Source organism: Phodopus roborovskii, unplaced genomic scaffold, assembly GCF_943737965.1.
Source record: "Phodopus roborovskii unplaced genomic scaffold, PHOROB, whole genome shotgun sequence".
Lineage (NCBI taxonomy): Eukaryota > Metazoa > Chordata > Mammalia > Rodentia > Cricetidae > Phodopus > Phodopus roborovskii.
Genome location: NW_026126691.1, coordinates 3,495,838 through 3,515,941, shown reverse-complemented (window position 1 = coordinate 3,515,941; position 20,104 = coordinate 3,495,838). Strand labels below are relative to the sequence as shown.

The 20,104-nt window shown below is 36.1% G+C and overlaps 1 protein-coding gene across 1 annotated transcript in view; it reads left to right on the top strand.

The window, feature by feature from the left end:
• Positions 1-20,104, top strand: part of Adk (adenosine kinase) — a 266,620-nt gene that overhangs the window by 38,120 nt on the left and 208,396 nt on the right. Inside the window, exons 2-3 of the mRNA XM_051174772.1 lie at positions 10,570-10,742; positions 16,560-16,668. Coding sequence (XP_051030729.1) covers positions 10,573-10,742; positions 16,560-16,668 — 279 coding nt within the window. The 5' untranslated portion in view covers positions 10,570-10,572. The remainder of the gene's footprint in view (positions 1-10,569; positions 10,743-16,559; positions 16,669-20,104) is intronic.

Genomic DNA, 20,104 nt, shown 5'->3' with positions numbered 1-20,104 from the left:
CTTGATAATAGAAAATGACTTGGCACTCTATAGATTTCCTTTGTCATAAATGCTTTCTAACTTCAGTTCAGGAAAGCCATTAAGCTTTAAGTGCTCTGTCATATTTACAGGCTTTTATAGTAGAAGAGAGCAGCAGTCAGCAATGATGATGGAAAACGATGGCAGGTAGACTTGAAACACCATAAAGCACGGGCAATTGTGTGTAATGCCTTGAATTGAATCCTTTTTTTAATGAAATGAATGATCAGCCATATGTGCCACTCTTATGGACCCTGTAAGAAGAGGAGAAATGTGTCCTAATGCTAACTGTGCATGAAATTGCAGTGCTAGGAGATATTGACCAGATGTTTCAATCTCAACAAATAGTTTGTTATATGACTGAGTGAAAATATCTTTTGCTGCTTTGATAACATACACCTTGAAGGAAGGGGTAATTTAATAGAGACTGTCATAGTTCATCATTGTCAATAAACTTTGGCTTGACCTTTGCCTCATGTTTCTGATGTTGCTGCTGAAAGGTGTTGATGAGCATATGTTTACTGTCTTGGGGTTTTCGCTTTTGATAAAGTACATGCTAGAAATAGGAGAGGAGAAGGGTGTGTCTCAGTACTTTCCCTTCTCCTTGGTTGCTAGTCATCTGCTTGGGTTTCTGGGCAGATGCATCTTAATGACATTTTAACTTCAAAAGACCACTTATTTTTCTCTAAAGTTTTCCCTGTCTCCTGTCCTTGCCCATATAGTTTCAGTTTGCCACCAATTTTTGTGTGATTTATCATTTGTAAAAGATGTCTTTCTGTATTTTATGATAGATCCCTGGAACATCATCGTAATTTCCTAGTGCATAAGAACAGTAACGGTTAGAGAGTAAGTTACCTGTGCAAAGCCATATAATTATTCCTCCCCTAGCCTCTTGTTCACTCTAGGTCTGATAGCACTCCTCCATGATGCTTTGCTTTAATTTATTTTTTATTCTTCTCTCATTATGTCCCAACTGCAGTTTCTCTTCCCTCCAATCTTCCCAGTTCCCCTACTCCCACCTCTCCTCTCCCCCAGATCCACTCTTCCTCCTTTTCCCTTCTGAAAAGAACATGGCCTAACAAGATACAGAAAGACCAAGTGCAAACCCTCATACCCAGGCTGAGTGAGGGAGGTGGTCTAGTAAGAGGAAAAGGGTTCCATGTACAGACAAAGTCTGAGGCATCTCCTAACTGTCATTGTTGAATCCCTCAAGAACACAAAGGTACACAACCACAACAAATTTGCAAAGGACCTAACATGGACCCACAGTCTTTGGGAGCCTCTATGAGCCCTGCTTAGTTGATTCTGTGGACCATGTTCTCATGGTGTCCTAGACCCCTCTGGCTCCTATAATTCTTCCTCCCCCTGTTCTCTTCAGATTATGTAAAACTTTCATGTGCACATGAGTGCAGACAGTTGCAGAGACCACTGGTGTCACTGGAAATGGAGTTGAATATGGTTGTGAGCTGCCTGATGTAGGTGCTGGGAACCTAACTAGTGTCCTCTGAAAGAGCTGTATGTACTTCTAACCACTATCTCTCCAACCCTCTCCTCACTCTATATCGGTGATTCTCAACCTGTGGATCTCAACCCTTCTTTGTGTCAAATACCTCATTCACAGGATTCACTTAAGACTACCAGAAAACATAGATATTTACATTACAATTCATAACAGTACCAAGATTATAGTTTTGAATTAGCAACAAAAGTAATTTTATGTTGGGAGTCACCACAACATAAGGAACTGCATTAAAGGGTTGCAGCATTAGGAAGGTTGTTCTGTATCAAGGGTGATAATTAATAGGGACACATTCTAAAGTCAGCCATGGTTGCTTGCTGTCATCCTCCCCTTTCTGAGTTCTCACTTGTAAAAATAGACTTAGATTGACAACCTTATGTTTAATGTTCAGGATTAAAGAGGTAAATAATATATAAATCACTATCATGACACACCATACAAACTAAATCTTTAAACTTTTCATTTTTATTTTTTATGATCCTGGTTATTGATCTAGGGGCCTGATACAGACTTAGCAATGTTCTCCATGAACATTGCTCATTAATTTAACTCACAACTATTGATGTTCTAAATAATCATTGGCAAAAACATAGTATCTTTAGGAAAGTCTCTGAAATATGAAAGAAATTATGATTTTTAATAGTTATTTTTAAATAGTGAGAAATACGTAATAGCATTTAAAAGTTTTAGAGCATTTATTGTTGCTTGTCATCTCCTTTTATTTGAAGTTGCTTGAGTGTACCTTTCATAGAATGTACTTACAAGCTAGGATACCTGTTTATCAACCCAGCTCTCAAAAGACTAAGACAGAAGAATTTTTGTTTATTTGAGGCCAACCTGTGCTATATTGTCAATTCAGGGCTACACTGGGCTACAGAGAAATGCCCTAGTTCCATAAAACAAGCAAAAAACCAAATTTTTATTTTATTTATTTATTTGGTTTTTTGAGACAGGGTTTCTCTGTGGCTTTGGAGGCTGTCCTGGGACTAGCTCTTGTAGACCAGGCTATTCTAGAATTCACAGAGATCTGCCTGTGTCTGCCTCCTGAGTGCTGGGATTAAAGGTGTATGCCACCACTGTCTGCCTGCAAATTTTTATTTTTAAACCATCATTTAACTGTAAAGGGACATAGAAATTTCAACTAATTTTTAGAAACACTGTTCTGAATTCTGATTCTAAAAAAACATAATATATGCCTTAGTTGATCCCTGTTTGATCCATCTTAAACAGAAGAGAAAGAACTTCATTATACACAAGCAAGGTACTAATGTCAAGCATAGTGGTAGAAATAATTAGACAGCGTCTTGACCCTTTGAGGCTTCGGGTATGAATAAGTAGGGCACAATAAAACTTAAAGCCATACCACGTGCTATACATTAAAAAAAAATAGAGTTTGGAGATAAATTCTGGCTATCTATTTCTGTTCCTATTATTAATTTATTTTTAGTTTATGATGATATAAGCTGTTTTTGACAATCATAATTTAGGGGCTGGTGAGATGGCTCATGAGTTCAGAGTGCTTATTGCTCTTGCAGAGTATAGTTCTCAGCACCCACATTGAACTATTCACAACCACCTTTAGCTCCAAGGTATTCAGTGCCCTCATCAGGTTTTCAAGATCACCTGCCCTCACTTTCATGTAACTACATACAGACACACAAGTATACACATAATTAAAAACATATCATTTATACAGCACTTTAAATGAAATTAAATACTTTTTGTTAAAATTATTTTCCTTGTTAATATTTTGTAATCCTGTAACCTTCTTTGCTTTGTTTGAACAGGAAAAAACATCCTTCTTGCTGTTTCTATGTTATGTACATGTTCCCTCTATCCCCATACTCCTCATGCCTATGGCCTCATCCCTGTTATTAATTTCTGGCAATTAGTGAATCCTCTTCTGAAGGATTGTCAAAGTTAAATGCCCAGTGTCTGGGTAAGAAATAACTCAGTGGGTAACAGCATTACGATACAAGTCTAATGACATAAGTTCAATTCTCAGAACCCACAGAAAAATAGGAGATAACTGAATACCCATAGTTGTACTCTGACCTCCACACATGTGCATGTAAAAATACAAACACACCATGCAACACAGAACAGTAAATAACAGTGGTGTTCATGATACTGATAGTACAATTAAAACAGTAGTTTTTAAAATAATAATTGAAATTTATTCTTTTGACTTTTATTGATAGATTCTATACTGAACCTTAAATCTATAAGTAGCTATAATAGTACATTTTCAAATGCAGCACATTAAATATGCTTCATGTTCTATGGAGTGAATATGTTCAAGAGACCTCTACCTGCTAAGCCATCTCCCCATTTTGCTACCATTTTTTATTGCAGTTCTTCATTTGATAGATGCTTATTGTTATTTCCCAGTTTTGACATTACATTTTTCTTTTCAGCTGGGCTTTTTAGTTTTCCTGAAGTGCCTCCCTGGTTTTTCTGTCATAAAAATACCTGTCTCTGGCTTATCTTTCAATTATTATACTATCTAGGTGTCATTCCTCATCATTTAATTCTGAATTAAATTAAAGCATATTCATTATCTTAAAAGTGATAGCTCTCAGGTATCGTTGTCCTAAATATTGCAATTGGGTGAAGAATCTTCTGAAAGGTGAAGTTAATATTAATAGAAATCTTTGAATATATTGTTAAAAACCCTAATGTGTATCTTAATATAATATTTATTCAGCAACTATTTAAATTCAGTTGTAAATTTACTCTGTCTGGTGCCTTGCATTAATACGTGTCAGTTTTTATAATCTCACTCATTTGCTAAGAAACTTCTGTGTACTTTATTATATCTACAGACTATGATTACTCTTTGTAAAGTGACATTTATTTATCCTACCTAGGCCTATATTTCCCACTAGATTTTTCCTTCCTATATAGTTGCTCTATTATTACACTTCTGATATTCCTTCGGTTATCTTTTTTATTAGTTTTGGCTAACATATGCTCTTGTTCCCAAGCTGCGCCCTTGTAGGCCTGCTATGACCCTGCAGTAAACTGACACCGTGTCTCCTAGATGTTTTGTGAGACTGACATAGTACTTGTTGCACTTACAAGGTCTCTTCCGCAAGATGGTCTAGTTTTTTGAGAGTAGCTCAATAACATCTGCTAGTCACAGCCAGAACCACTACTTCAGACCCTCCCTTCTAGTGTTAGACTGATGCATTGCTTTTATTGACTTTATAGGTACTTTGTAAAGATAAATTTATTTGTAATTTCCGTGATTAAAAGGCAATACTAAAAAGTCAAGTTCAAGTAATGAGTGAATGTGCTGATGATGAGTCTGGGTCTGCTTGTGGGAATTTGCAGTGCTATTGAGATACTAACTGTTAGAAAAGTTAATATTTTTGGTTGGAACTAATTACATAATAAATAGGATTTCTTTTGTCCTGGGGACACCATAATAAGATTCCTAAAACACACTGTATGCTATGCTATATGCCTTTCTTTGATGCACATTTTTGTGGTTCCAAAGATTCAGACATAATCTTTTACAGACAATTGATGTCATTTATCTTTCGAAACCGTTTCTGATACCTTCATTACAATTAATCCCTCTCCTGGGTGTTTTCTAGAAATATCGTGCTGTTTCTATTCTTATTTAAGTCAAATTAAACTAATTCAGGTATTTATATCAATAATGACTAGATATCCTGTTGCCATTAGCCATTTCTGATTCTTTTAGTATCCACAAGATCATATATTTTATAATTAAAGAACTTAGGCTTCAGCATCATTGATATCTCTCAGATATGCTTCCCATCTTTTTGCATTCAAACGATGTGTCATTATTGTGCTACCTTCCTTGGGAGACATAAACAAACAGATATATCACCAATGACTGATCATAGGAATGATTCCATCAACATACAATTTAATAATCCAATGAGTTTATAGGGCTTTCTTGCAAGAGCATGGGTGAGGGTTACTTCTGGAAGTATCACAGAAAAGTTCCATTCAGTGTAGATGACAGCCTCCCAAAAGCTACATAGTTAGAGAAATTAATCTTCCACATTCTATGTCCTCTAGCACAATGGTTCTCTATCTTCCTAAAGCCTTTGAATACAGTTATTCATGTTGTGGTGACCCTAACCATAAAATTCTTTTCAAATTCATTACACTTCCTATGTGTAATATATTTGTAATGCAAATATCTGATATGTAGGATATCTGATATGCCACCCCTATGAAAGGGTTGATCAAACCCCAAATTGCTCATGACTTACAGGTTAGAACCACTGCTGTAGTACCTCTAGGGACTATGTGCTACCAAAGTTCACTGTGCAGCCATAGATAATCATAAACTCCCAATCTTCTGCCTCTCCTTCAAGTGCTGGGATTACAGACATGTACCGCCAATGCTTGGTTCCTTGTCATTGTTGCTTTTTGAAAGCATTTATGTAGATTCCTTATTTCTTTTTTTTTTATTATTATTTTACATGTTGATCCCAGTTCCCTCTCCCTCCCTTCCTCTTACCCTCTTTCCCCCATTACACCCCCAGTGCACCCTGACCACCCTACCCTCCAATCCCCCTCCCCAATTCCACATGTAGGGCTGTGCCATCCAGGTGGGGCCATGTAAATCTGTCAAGTCATTTGGAGTAGGGACTAGGACTTCTCTCCTGTCTCTCGGTTAATGGAGTATCCCTCTATGGGGGATGTGACCTCAAGGTCCTTTGTGCACCAGGAATACATCCTGGTTCCAGTGTCTGAGGTCCCTTATACTGCTCAGTCCTTCTAGCTGAGACCCATATTCAGGGGGACCTGAGTCAGTCCCATGCTGGATTCCCAGCTATCAATCTGGGGGGGGGCATTAGCTCCTCCTTGTTCAGGTCAACTGTTTCTATGTGTTTCTGCAACCTGGTCTTGTCCTCTCTCTCTGCACCTGCATTCTAGTTCGACTCAGTGTTTAGTTATGGGTATTTGCTTCTGTTTCCAACAGGTACTAGATAAGGGCTCCATGATGGTGGATAAGTTAGTTGTTGATCTCAGTATCATGGAAGGGCATTTATGGTAGCCATTCCACGGTTGCTCAGATTATTTGTTGGAGTCAGTCTTGTAGGTATCTGGACATTTCTTTAGGTTCAGTTTTCTCTTCGATCCTATAATGGTTCCCTCTTTTGTGCTCTCTCTCTCTCTCTCTCTCTCTCTCTCTCTCTCTCTCTCTCATCTTCTATTCCTACCCTGACTCAATCTTCCTAGTCGCATGTGCTTTCCTCCCCTTCTCTTTCGCCTAGTTCTCTCTCCATTCACTGCCCCCCCCCCAATTCCCCTGTGCTCTGGGGGACTTGTCCCTTCTGTGAGGGACCTTATATGAATCTCTTAGAATACACCTTATATCCTAGTTCCTCTGGTGGTGTGAATTATAGGCTGGTGATCCTTTGCTCTAAGTCTAACATCCATATATGAGCGAGTACATACCATGTTCCTCTTTTTGTGACTGGGTTACCTCATTCAGGATGGTTTCTTCAAGTTCCATCCACTTGCCTGCGAATTTCAAGATTCCATTATTTTTTTTCTGCAGAGTAGTATTCCATTGTGTAGATGTGCCACATCTTCTTTATCTATTCTTCAGTTGAGAGGCATCTAGGTTGCTTCCAGGTTCTTGCTATTACAAATAATGCTGCTATGAACATAGTTGAACACATGTCTTTGTTGCATGGCTGTGGATCATTTGGGTATATGACTAAGAGGGGGATTGCCAGGTCCTGTGATAAACTAATTCCCATTTTCCTGAGGAACCGCCATACTGATCTCCAAAATGGCTGTACAAGTTTGCACTCCCACCAGTAGTAGAGGAGTGTTCCCCTTTCTCCACATCCTCTCCTTCATTGTTTTATGTTCTAGCTGTCTACAGCCCAAGTTTATCTTCTCCATGTCATCAGCAACACTTATTTCCTACTCTTTTCATGGTGACATTCATTATCAGTAATCCATAACATTTAATTGTGCTTTTGATTTTTTGTTTCCCAGACGATTAGTGCTGTTGAGCATTTTCTTTTGTTTTTGTTTTTGGTTTTTTTGTTTTTTTGTTTGTTTTTTTTTTTTTTTTTTTTTGGCCATTTGGGTAATTAGAAACACAGATGTTTGGGTAATTGAAAACGCCTTTGGCCATATTTCTGTCAGGTTATTTGTATCATTGTGTCATTGTAGAAGTTCCTTAGGTATTCTTGGTATTAACATCTCATCAGATATACGATTGCCCTTTTACTTTACTGATTATTCCTTTTGCTGTTCAGTAGGTCTCAAGTTTGTTGTAGTCATAGTCATTTACTTTTGCTTTATTTGACTTGTTTTGTTATAATTCCTTAGAAAACATTGACAAATCCAGTATCTAGAAGCTTTCCTAGGATATTTTTCCTTCTGAGTTTTCTTTCTCTTAAAACTAGCTTCATGGGATATCCTAGAAAGTAGGATCTTTTGGTTTGGGGTTCTGTTGCTATTCAGGAGATTGAAACATTTGGCTTTATACAGGTCAAGCAAGTGCTTGCCACTAAGCTTCATCCTTAGGCCTTAGTTGTTGAGACTGTGTTTCCATGTGGAATTAAGGCTGGCTTTGAATTCATTCTGTATCTCAAGTTGGTCTCCCACTCTCCAACCCCTTGCCTCTACCTCGCAAGTGCTAGAATTACTTAGATGATTTATTCTTTAAAAACCCTTCTTGTTTTCACGTGGGGATTTGTTTGCATTTCTATCAAACAGGTCCACCCAGTTTATCCAACATGTCTTCTATACATAGACTTTGTTGTTTGTAACTTTATTTCATTTTAGATAAAATATAATAAATGCATCTGTAGCATTGTATGTGTATTTTAAGGGTAAATATCTAGAAATGCAGTTAGTGTATGTCATTCCTGCAGCTTTCTTTTCTTAATCTTCTATGTCCTCATTCCTTAATCCCTCATATATATATATATTCATATATATATTCGTATATATATTTATATATATGTATATACATGTACATATATTTTATATTCATTATTTGAATATACCTTTATCAAAATCTATGTTGGTGCTACTTTATTTTTAAAATTTATTTGTATTTTATCTGTTTTTCTTTCATGTGTGTCTGCATCACAAGCATGTAACTAACTACCCATGGAAGTCATGAGAAGGCATTGATTACATTATTAATTTCAATGTGGTTGTCCAGAATTGAACCTGGATCTTGAGCAAGCCACATCTCCGGGCTCCTATGTTGATTTTTACTTAACATACAGAGAATTTTACAACTATATTTGAAACAAAGAGAGATGGTCTCTTTAGAATTACTAATAAAAGATGAGAAGCCTCAGGGACTTGAGCTAAAGAGTTCAAATCATTGAAAACCATGCATATTAAAAGAAGTCCATTATGAATCATTTACAACAAAAATACTTATGTTTATATTACTTAAATGACATGATATTTGTATTTAGAATTTTAACATCTTTTAAAAATTTAATATTCATACATGCATTTAATCATTTTGCATATAACCCCCCATTCCTCCCGTAACCCACTATCACCTTTAGCTCTCACTCCATGTGCATTCTCTCTTTGTCTATGTCTGTCTCTCTCTCTCTGTCTGTCTCTCTCTGTCTCTCTCTAGAACATCTATCTTCTAGAGCATGTGTATCTTCTTGAACCAGCATCCTTAAAGAAAGCTGATTTTTTCAACCCGAGCAGCAATCAATTGCCAATGTGGCCTCAAGTAGAGGTGGGGCATCAAGAGCCCCTCCCTTATTAGTACTATGATTTTGGCAGGTTTAAACTCCTGCTGTTCTTATTCACCCAGTAATAGCCACTGTGAGTGTTTGTGTTCAATTGCCCTCTCAAGTCTCAATCATTCCCGAGTCTTGGGATAAGGGGTGTGACATAGATGTCTCATTGTGAGCTGTAGATTTCACAGTATTTTATTCTATGTCTGTTGAGTTAATTAATTGCCATCTATTTCAAAAGTAGCTTCTTTGATGAGAGCTCAGAAGTCTACCCTCAATCCAGTACTTAGTGGGAGTGCAATGGGGGTGGGTAAGACAGCGACTCATAGAACCTAAGCAGTTCTCCAATTTGCATAGTAGCCCAGAATAGACATTTTACTCCTGATTTTCCTGCCTCCATACCCCAGGTGTTGTAATTTCAGCCATAAACCACCATTCTCAGCTTCAATTTTTAACATTTATCATTTTTATAGTATTAAACATGAACATGTTATAGCATAATTTATGGATGAATTATTTCAAGAAGTATAAAATATTGGTTATAACATCTGATAGGTATTGCTTATTGTGCCATGGGTATTATGCTCATCTTTGCATATACATTAGCTTATATTATTTCAGTTAGTCTCCAGCTATTTTATGAAGCATATTTTTATCATTTTCCCATTTTACAAATGATACAAGTAAGGTGCAGACAGGTTAAGTGATGCCAAGATAGTGGTTCATGTCTATAATCCTTGAATTAAAGAGACTGAGCCAGAAACACTTCTGTGAGTTTTAGGTTAACTGTGTACAAAGTAAGTTCTAAGCCTTCCTGGGCTATAATGTGAGACCTGTGTACCAACAAAAAAATCCTAAGTGAAAAAAGTTTGAAAGACCAAGTTACATGTTATTAATTCCACAACTAGTCCAGGACAAACATGATATCAAGAGTCTTCAAAGTGGATTTTGCATTTTTCCATAAAACACTATGCTAGCTCATTTTATTGTCACTGAACTTTGATTTTCCTGTAAACAGCCAACAGTTGATTTAAAGTCTTTATAACTTGAGCTTCTGAGTTCTAATGCACTGTTCTTTATATTTACCCACTAAACTGATCCCCTCTGTATCTATTCCTCACATAGTAGGGTAAGATGCATACAGCTGTTTTGTTAGGCTTGTTTTCCTAAGCAGTACTGCAGTGTTGAAGTTCCATTCATCAGCATCACAAAGCTTGCCTTTGAAGCCACCATCCATGACAGAGTCCTATATTATCTGTACTGTTTCTAGCCCATGCAATCAATTATGTTCTTACCTTTCAGTGGATGATCCAGAAGCCACACAAAGCAGCAACATTCTTTGGATGCATTGGGATAGATAAATTTGGGGAGATCCTGAAGAGTAAAGCTGCTGAGGCCCATGTGGATGCCCATTACTATGAGCAGAATGAGCAGCCAACTGGAACCTGCGCTGCATGCATCACTGGTGGCAACAGGTAAGTCATTACCAACCAGGAACACCCTACCCTCAGAGCTGTTGGAACTCTTACAGTTTGAAATTAACTTCATGCTAATAATCATTTCTAATGTTCTTTAAACCCTTCTTCCTTGTGTTATTTTTACCTTAATGTGTTTAATTTTTTTATTAAAGAATGTCATACATTTATACAATATGTTTGATAAAATCCACTCCCCTGTTCCCTCCCACACACAAAATCTCTGCCTGTTGTTATAGATGCAGTTGAAACCTTATGCATGTTTTTGTTTGTTTGTCTTGGGTTTTAGTGGTTTTCTGTGTAGCTCTGGCCAACCTGGAACTCACTCTATAGACCAGGCTAGCCTCGATCTCACAGAGATATACCTGCTTGGATTAAAGGTATTTGCTACTACCACCCTGCCTTATACTTGTTTTTTAAGTTTAGATTTCTTTGTAATTTTATGTGTGAGTGTTTGCCTATGTGTATATATGTGCACCACATGTGTACTTGGTACTCATATTGGTCAGAAGAGGGTGTCAGATCCCTTGGGACTAGAATTTTTAACTACTGTGTGTGTGATGGGAACCTGAATTCTAGGTCCTCTGTAAGTGCAATATGTTCTCTTAACTGCTAAGACTTCTGTTCAGCCCAGTATGTTCTATTTTTAAGTTCACTAAATCACTTAGTACTGATTGTATGTGCAGTATGTACAGTAGGTCTAGCTACTGAAACATGATGTCAGGGACCATCCTGAATAAAGTGTAACTCCTCCCCCAGTAGCCATCGGTTGCCAATAGCTTCTAAGCTATGGTTGGGAATTTATGGATCCATCACCAACCCATTCTTGAATGATGACTGATTTGATGATCTCGCAAGCTCAAATGCACTCAGTTATAACCACTGTGAGTTCATATGTGCAACAACTGTTATATTAAGCAAATTCTGTTTTTCCATAGGCATCTGATATCTAGCTCTTAAAACCTTTCTGCCCCTTTTCCTTGTTGATTCCTGAGCCTTTGTAAGGTTGAGGAATTCCATTTAAGCTACTTTTATGTATGTATTTATTTTTGTAACTTCTACAATAGTGGGTTTCCATGTGGCTTTTTAAAAAGTCTTTAGCATTATCGTCCCTATACTCTGCCCTCCATTAATCTCTCACATCCTCCATCCTACTTAGCCCTCCATCCTCTTTACCCACCCCCATCCCCTAGTTTGTCAACTTCTATGGATATTTCAGTTTAAGCATACACATATATTCAATGCTAGCATCCGCATATAAGAAATAACAAGCAATGTTTGTCTTTCTGAGTCTGGGTTACCTCACTCAGAATGACCTGTGAATTTCATATTTTTTTTTCTTTACAGCTGAAGAATATAGCATATCTTTTTTATCCATTCATCAACTGATGACACTAAACTGTTTTCATTTACTGGCTATTGTGTATAGATCAGGAATGAGCAAGTATCTTTGTAATAGGGTATGAACTCCTTCAGGAATACAGCTGTGAGTGCTATAGGTGGCTCGTGTGGTAGAGCTACTTCTAGGTCTTTGTAGAATTTCCAAAGATTTCCATAGTAGCTGCATGGCTTTGACTGCCCAACATTGATTATTGTGCTTTCCTTTCAACCATACCAGCACTCTTTGTCTTTTTATTTAATCTTAGCCATTGTCACTGGGATAAGATATAATTATTTTATTTAGTTTTAATTTCAGTTTATTTGAGACAGCATCTTATGCTGTAGGCCAGGCTGTCATCAAACTCTTAGCAGTCGTTCCAACATTGTCTTCAAAGTACTGGGATTATAGGAGTGAGCCTTCAGGCCCATCTTCCTTTTTTGTTGTTTTTTATTTTTGAATAAAATTTTTTTATTTATGTATTATGATGATGTATTTGTATGAAATGTGTACATTCCATGACACACATCTGGGGCCCAGCTTTATGAAGCTGTTTCTCTCCAACTACCTTTTTATGGTTTCCTAGGTTTGAACTTAGGTCATCAGGTTTGTATCATCAGGGAAGCTCCTTTAACTACTGGACCATCTCACAGGCCCCACTTTTTGTGTTTTTAACTTCTTTTTTTTTTTTTTTTTTTAGACCTTCTTTTAAATTCATAAGGCATATTGCAATGAAAGCTTGAGATTATATGATTATATGAGACCTTGTATAATTAGATGTAGGAAAAGAAAATGTTTTGTTGGGATTTTACATCTTGTAATTTGCTGAACTTGCATTAGAAAAGAAAGAATTATCTTGTCAGCATAACCTGATAACAAAATATTCAACATCTGCTCATAGAAGCATCCGTGCCATGTAGTTTCCACTGATGTGAAACAACACCAGTCTTGCTAATACACCATTTAGTTGGCAACGAAGCCAAGTATCACAGCTCAAGCATTTAAAAGTCCAATGCAGGAAAATCACAAGTTTGATATCCAGGGTGAGCTACACAGTCAGACCCTATATGTGGAGATGGGAATAATGATGGAGGGAAACATACACACAAACATGTTTTTTAATTACATTTCAGAAGTCTTTTTGTTCAGATAGCAAAATGGCTTCACAGTACAGTGAGTTCCTGGGGTTGCCCTACAACAGACGGTCATTGGTACTACTATTCTTAATCAACAGAAAAAAAAGACAGTTAAGATAAAAAAAAATAGGGGTCAAAATAGGGGTCACAGGGCTGTAAAGTGACTAAACATGACATTTTCTACAGCAAAATATGCTATATTAAAACAAATCAGAGAGGTTCAGATGGTGCATGGTCACTTTTCCAGTCAGAGATGGAAAGGACTAAAATGAGTATCTCTTCATTTTACATCTTTCAGTGAGCTGCTATCAAACCCTTTTCAAAATCTTGAGTATGTAGCAGAAAAATCCAAACACTTCCCACAAGCATTTGGGCCTAGTTCCTAGTGGCCCAGCCAGGACCACAAAGCAGAAAAATTCATAGAGCTGGTAGCTAGTATTGTTAATCCCAGCCTTCCTGTCTACCAAGTTTACTTAGTGCAAAATTCTTCATATGAACATCTGATATATTTCTACAGGGCCTTCTATGCACTGGTTTTACTTACTGTTTTATAACTGTGTAGGTATTCCTACAGTGTACACATACATTTCAAATATTATTATTATTATGTCAGTGAAGCCTTTCTCTTTTGCATGGGAAAAACAAAATCACCACCTTTGTTAGGGTTTTATTAGAATCCTTAAATTTTACCTACTTTAAATTTTGATCCATTTACAAATTTTATGTTTTTGTATATGGTTTGGTTTGTTTGATTTTTTAAGACAGGGTCTACAGATACAGCCCTTGCTAGCCTGGAATTTTCAACATAGGCCAAACCATTGTCAAACTTGAATCTATCCTTATACGTCTGCCTCCCACAATGTCAAGATTATAGATGTGCCATGCCTGGCAGTGTCCTCTGTACTTATTAATATATAATTTGCCCTCTATTCTTTGTGCTGTTTTTTCAATCCTGATCCATTCCTCTGCTCGCAAATTATTTTTCAATTTAACAATAAGCTAGAGTCATTTGTTCAGAAGGGAACTTCAATTGAGAAAATGCTTCCCTCAGGTGAACCTGTAGGTTTGTTCATGAGGCATTTTCTTGATTAATGATTGATGTGTGGGGATCCAGCCTGCTGTGGACTGTACCACCCCTGGCACGTGGTCCTGACTTGTGTGAAAGCTAAGTAAAGCAATCCAAGAGAAGCAAGCTTGCAAGGAGCACTCCTCCATAGCCTCTGCATCAGCTCCTGACTCCAGGTTTCTGCTTGAGTTCCTGCCCTGACTTCCCTCAGTGATAGATGGTGACCTGGAAATATAAGCCACATAAACCCTTTTCTCACCGAGTTCTTGATTGTAGTGTTTATCATAGCAAATAGAATGAAAGTTAGGACAGTTCCCTTTCTCACCCTCTTCATTTTGGCTTCTGGCTTGGCCTCCAGCAGAATCATACTAGAACCTCAGTGTTGAGGACAATAGTCCTAAAATATATAACAGAGCTTTCAAGAATTATTAGGAAACAAAAACAAAGTTTAGACCATTCCTTTAGTGTGTGTGTGTGTGTGTGTTGTTTTGCTTTTGTTTCTTTTGTGATGAGGAGAACTTGATAGTTTTCAGATCTCGATTAATTAACCTATTCATTATTCAAACGAAGGTCTCTATATATCCACTATTCAAATGTACTTCTTTAGAGCTTTTCCTCTTGTGGCTTTCCTAAAATTAATATTATTCTTCAAGTGTGGTTTTCCCATTAATGATAAATGGCTCAAGTATTGTGTCTGACATCACAAAGACTAGAATAAAATTGCTATGTTGCCTTTATATACCAAGTTGCTGTTTTAAATAATAGTTATTAGGTCCTACAGATGTCAAAAACTCAATTTGGCCACAATGTTAGAACTTTGGTGACCCATGTTGTTCATGGGATTGGGGCTGGTCATGTGGCACAGTTGGTAGAGTGCTCTACTGATATGCACAACCCTTGGGTTCCCTTCCCAGCATTGCATAAGTATGATGTGGCATCATGCACACGTCGTGCATTCAAACTCAGCTTGGGAGACATGAGACCTAGTCTGGAATTTAAGAAGAAGAAGAAGAAGAAGAAAAATAAAAACTCTGAAATGGGTAGGGGGAGCAGGGGACTCTAACTCTAATTCATAATACAAATGCTGGAATGTGAGAGAATAGGTAGACTTTTCTTTTAGGCAGCTTCTGGTAAGTAACACTTAGAACTCAAGTATTGTTTTGTGATTAAAATAAAAGTTAACAGGAAAGTGTTGTAATGAAATCACATGTCATGTTTAGGTTGTTTTATAAGTTAGTAGTGGGTTCAATCCCTGGCACCAAACAAAAGATTTGTTTGTGATTTGTAATTGAGCATATTCTTGAGATCCCTCATATCTTCCTACTTTTATTTTAATATAAACAGATGTATCATTCAGGAATAAATTAATATGGATATGGATAATTGGAAGATTATTTTGGAAGAGGAATTTTTCACGTAGATAGAGGAACTAAATATCACCAAAGTCTCAAATGATGAGGCCATCTTTCTCTAAGCCACAATTGGTATTGTTTTAACTTTTTAATAGGTCAAAATGCCAAATAATTTTATAAATCTTAGGTCCAGATGAAGAAGAATTTATATTTGTGTGAAATGTAAATAATTTTTTATTTCATTAAAATTAATTGTTGTGTTAAAACTAAGCAACTTCAGTGGCACTTAATAGCCAGATTTTAAATCTAGTATGCTGGTTAAATTTTCCAGCTGTAAAGTAACCCTGCTTTGGAGTTTTCATCTAAAGGACCTGGTTCTAATTGATGCCAGTCCTTAAAATAATACTTGCAAATTTATTCTTCACAGTAAATATGATCTACATTTACATATGTGTTTTATTAAATTAATCACATATTGGGCTTTTAAAGCATTGAATTAAAGTCAATTATAGTCTGTTGGTCATATTATTATAAAGATATTTTCCTACCATAAAAATAAAATTTTGGTTTATATAGATTTCCTATTTCAGAACGACCTAGTAGCCTATTTCTTAATTGCATTTTGAACTGTATTAATGTATAAGAGTAAATTTTATTTTGGAGTTAAAAAGAAACTCATATACTAACTAGCCTTAGGATTTTAGGTAATGCTAGGCTGGTTTCCTTGTCTCCTGCCCTAAAGGCATGAGGTATACCTCTGTCTTCTCCATCTGCAATATCAGCCTTTGAAGAATGTGTTCATTTCTCTATGAAATACCTGACAGTTTTTTGTTTGTTTTTTATCTTTTATAAGTAAAGCATACTTCTTACTTCTTGTGTTTTTAGGTCCCTTGTTGCTAACCTTGCTGCTGCCAACTGTTACAAAAAGGAAAAGCATCTTGATCTGGAGAAGAACTGGATGCTGGTAGAGAAGGCCAGAGTGTACTATATAGCTGTAAGTGCTTCTTTGCATTTGGAGCCATAGTGACATGATAGATGATAGCTGTCAGCTGATATATGTTCAAAAAAAAAAAAAAAAAAAACAACAAAAATTTTTCTCTGACCCTGAAGATAATGTGCCTATGTCAAGCATATGATTAATTCACTGTTACAATTATATAACAGTTATATAATCTTTGTGGATGTGTAACGTGTGTTACTGCCTTCAAGTCTACTGCTTTAGAGATATTATAAATAACTTCTCATTTGCATGGAATTCTATGCTGTTAAATCATTTTCATCAGATTTTTTTGAAGTAGTTTTACAAACATATTTTTTAGCAACTTATAAATGATATGAACATTGTGGAAAACAGTAGTATTATGAGTATATACTATTAACAGTTTGAGCGTATTTGTTTCAAAAGAACTATAATTGCTTTTTACTCCATAGTAATTAGCATAACACCTTTTAATATTTCAGAAACATTGATTTTGACAAATCTCTAAAATCTGGAAATAGGGCAGCATATATTCTTATTTTCTTATATTCGTTATATTATCTGACATAAAAAAATAGTTAAGAATTCATTTCTAAGGTGAAGTACACTAAAGATTCTCTTGAATTAACCACCCCATGATTACCTTGCTGTTGCACGAGTTGAACATGGCGGCTCAAACAGGAGTTTATAGCTGTGACTAAGTAGCAGGATCTCATGTCTGCTCAGTGTTGATCCAACAGCTGCTGCCATTTGTCTGTCTGCACAATAGCTGGGAGGGCATGTATGAAATTGATTATCCTGTAAATATGTGTTTATTGAAAATATTTATTTATTTAGTCTAATGTCTCCTACAACATGTTTATGTGCACTGCTGTCGGTTTGACAATATTGTTACTGATTTCTCTTCATAACGGTTCCTAACCCTTTATAACTGTCACATAAATGCTTACATTGGGATTACATAATGGAAAGTCATATTATATCTTCAACCAGTATATGAGAAAACCATTTCTACAATTCAAGATTTTCTATCTTTATTATTTTGTTTTATTCCATTCCTTAAAATAACCTAATTTTCCTTTAAGGTCTCAACTGTGTTTTTTATAGTATGATTAATTTTATTTGTTTGCAACAGGATCTCACTAGGTATCCCAGACTGGCTACAAACTCTATGATCTTTCTAACTCTGCCTCCCAAGTGCTGGGGCAATAAGTGTGCATCACATCAATGTATCATTTAATTGCTATGTCAAGTCACTTGGTGTATAAAATTATATTTTTCAAATAGTATGCAACCTCAAATTTAGCATATATCTGTCTATTATTTGAATATTAAACTGGAAGTGTATTCTGTTGTAAAATATTTTAATCTGTAAATTATAGTTCTCTGTATTTCAGAGTCTCAGCAGAATTCTAGTATCGAGTAGTATTAAGTAAAATGTGCACCTACTTGGAAGCATAATGATTTGATGAGTGTAGCATAATAATTATACTGGATATAGGCCACTTAGTGAATGGTGGTACTGTAGCAAATGTATTGAAGACCCAACTAATAAACAACTCAATAATTTTGTTTTTAAAATGTTATTCTCTCCAATTATAATTTTGTTTATGTTGAGGGGTGGGGCGTGAGTTTGTGTGCATGTACATATGACTGCCATGTAGCCTATGTGATTTTTGGATTTTCGAGACAGGGTTTCTCAGTAGCCATGGAGCCAATCCTAGAACTCACTCTGTAGACCAGGCTGGCCTGGAACTTGCAGAGCTACTCCTGCCTCTGCCTCCCAAGTGTTGGCATTAAAGGTATGCGCCACCACAGCCTGGCAAATTTTGATTATTTTTAAGCTTTGCATTGTGTATTTAATCAAAAGAACTATGGAAATGGATTACCGCTCAATCTGAGTATAGCTATTAACTCTTAGTATTACTCTGTATGTTTGCAAGTCCTTTGTATTGCCAGGCAAACCTATGTCTGTTCATAAATTGATTTATTTCAGAAAAGAGGTTATTTATTCATGTTCTCTCTCTTCCCCACCTTCCCTCCCTCCCACCTTACTCACTTGCTTTTGGTATAGTCTTACTTTGTGATACAAGGTGGCCTGAAATTCACAATGTGGGCTGGATTAGCCTTGGATTAACCCTGAACCCCTGGAGATCTTACTTCTGTCTCCTAAACCCTGGAATTAGTTCTGGGAGCCACAATGCCCAGCTAATATACTTTGTGCTGGAATCTATTATCTATTAATCTAGCCAGTTCACTGTTGATTTTTTTAAAGAATAACTTTTGTTTTTAAATATATGTATAGATCAGTATCTTTTTTAGCATGTGCTGTGTGTGTATGGGTGTCCATGGGGTCCAGAAAAGACCTTCAGATCAGGCAGATGTGGTACTTGAAACAGCAAACATTCTTATCTCCTGAGATAGCTCTTTAGCTCCTCAGCTTTGGTTTAAGTCTTAGTGTCATTGTATACCGTTTCTTCCCTTTCACTTTTGACTTACTTTTAAAGTTCATTTCTTGTAGAGAACAGATAGTTGGGTTTTATTTTGGCCCAATCTGACATTGTCTGCCTTTTAATAAGAATCTATGTACCATTTCTGTTGAATGTGACTATTGATATAATTGAGTTTAAGTTTGTCTTTATATTTATTCTTTTCTGTCCTTTTGTGCTATTTAGTGTTTTTATTTCCCATATGTCCTTTCTTTTCTGTCTTCCCCCTGTACTATGTGTGTGTGTGTGTGTCCCATTCTCTTCCTCCTTCTCTGAGAACCCTGCTATTTTAGAGTTTAATAGCATACATCTTTCACTCCTCATACCTTGTTTTCAAATTATATGATTTGACTTCTCTTACCTTATGAGAACTTTGAAACACTGTTCCCATTTTATCTCTTCTAGTCTTTATGTAGCCATTGTTACATTTTAATTTTGTTGTAATTTTGTTTTGTCTTTAAATAGGTTTGTTAATATGTCATGCACAAAACATACAGCCCACATTTTATTCATATATTTTTATAAACACTAATATTATTTTGTATATATTATGTCTTTTAAAAATAATTAAATAATTTGTAATTAAGCATGTATTTATTCATGTAATTACCATTCCATTGATGTTCGTTCCTTTTCCTTCAACTCAGCTTTCTGTGTGGTCCTTTCAGCCTCATAGGGCACTCTTTGACAATTTTTGTAATTGGACATATTGGTCATAAATGCTTTTCACTTTCTTTGAAAACATTTTTATTTTATATTTAGTTGTAATTTTTTTTAATGCATATAGTTTTGGCTTGCCAAATTTATTTTTCTTTCATTCTGTGAAAGCCATTGCCTACTCTCTTCTTCCTTGACTTATTCTTGATAAGACATCTGTTATCCTTGTTATGATAGCTCCTTATTCAACATCTCCTACCTGTCACCAGTCCCTTACTTTTCTTTTTCATTTATGTAGTAGGTTT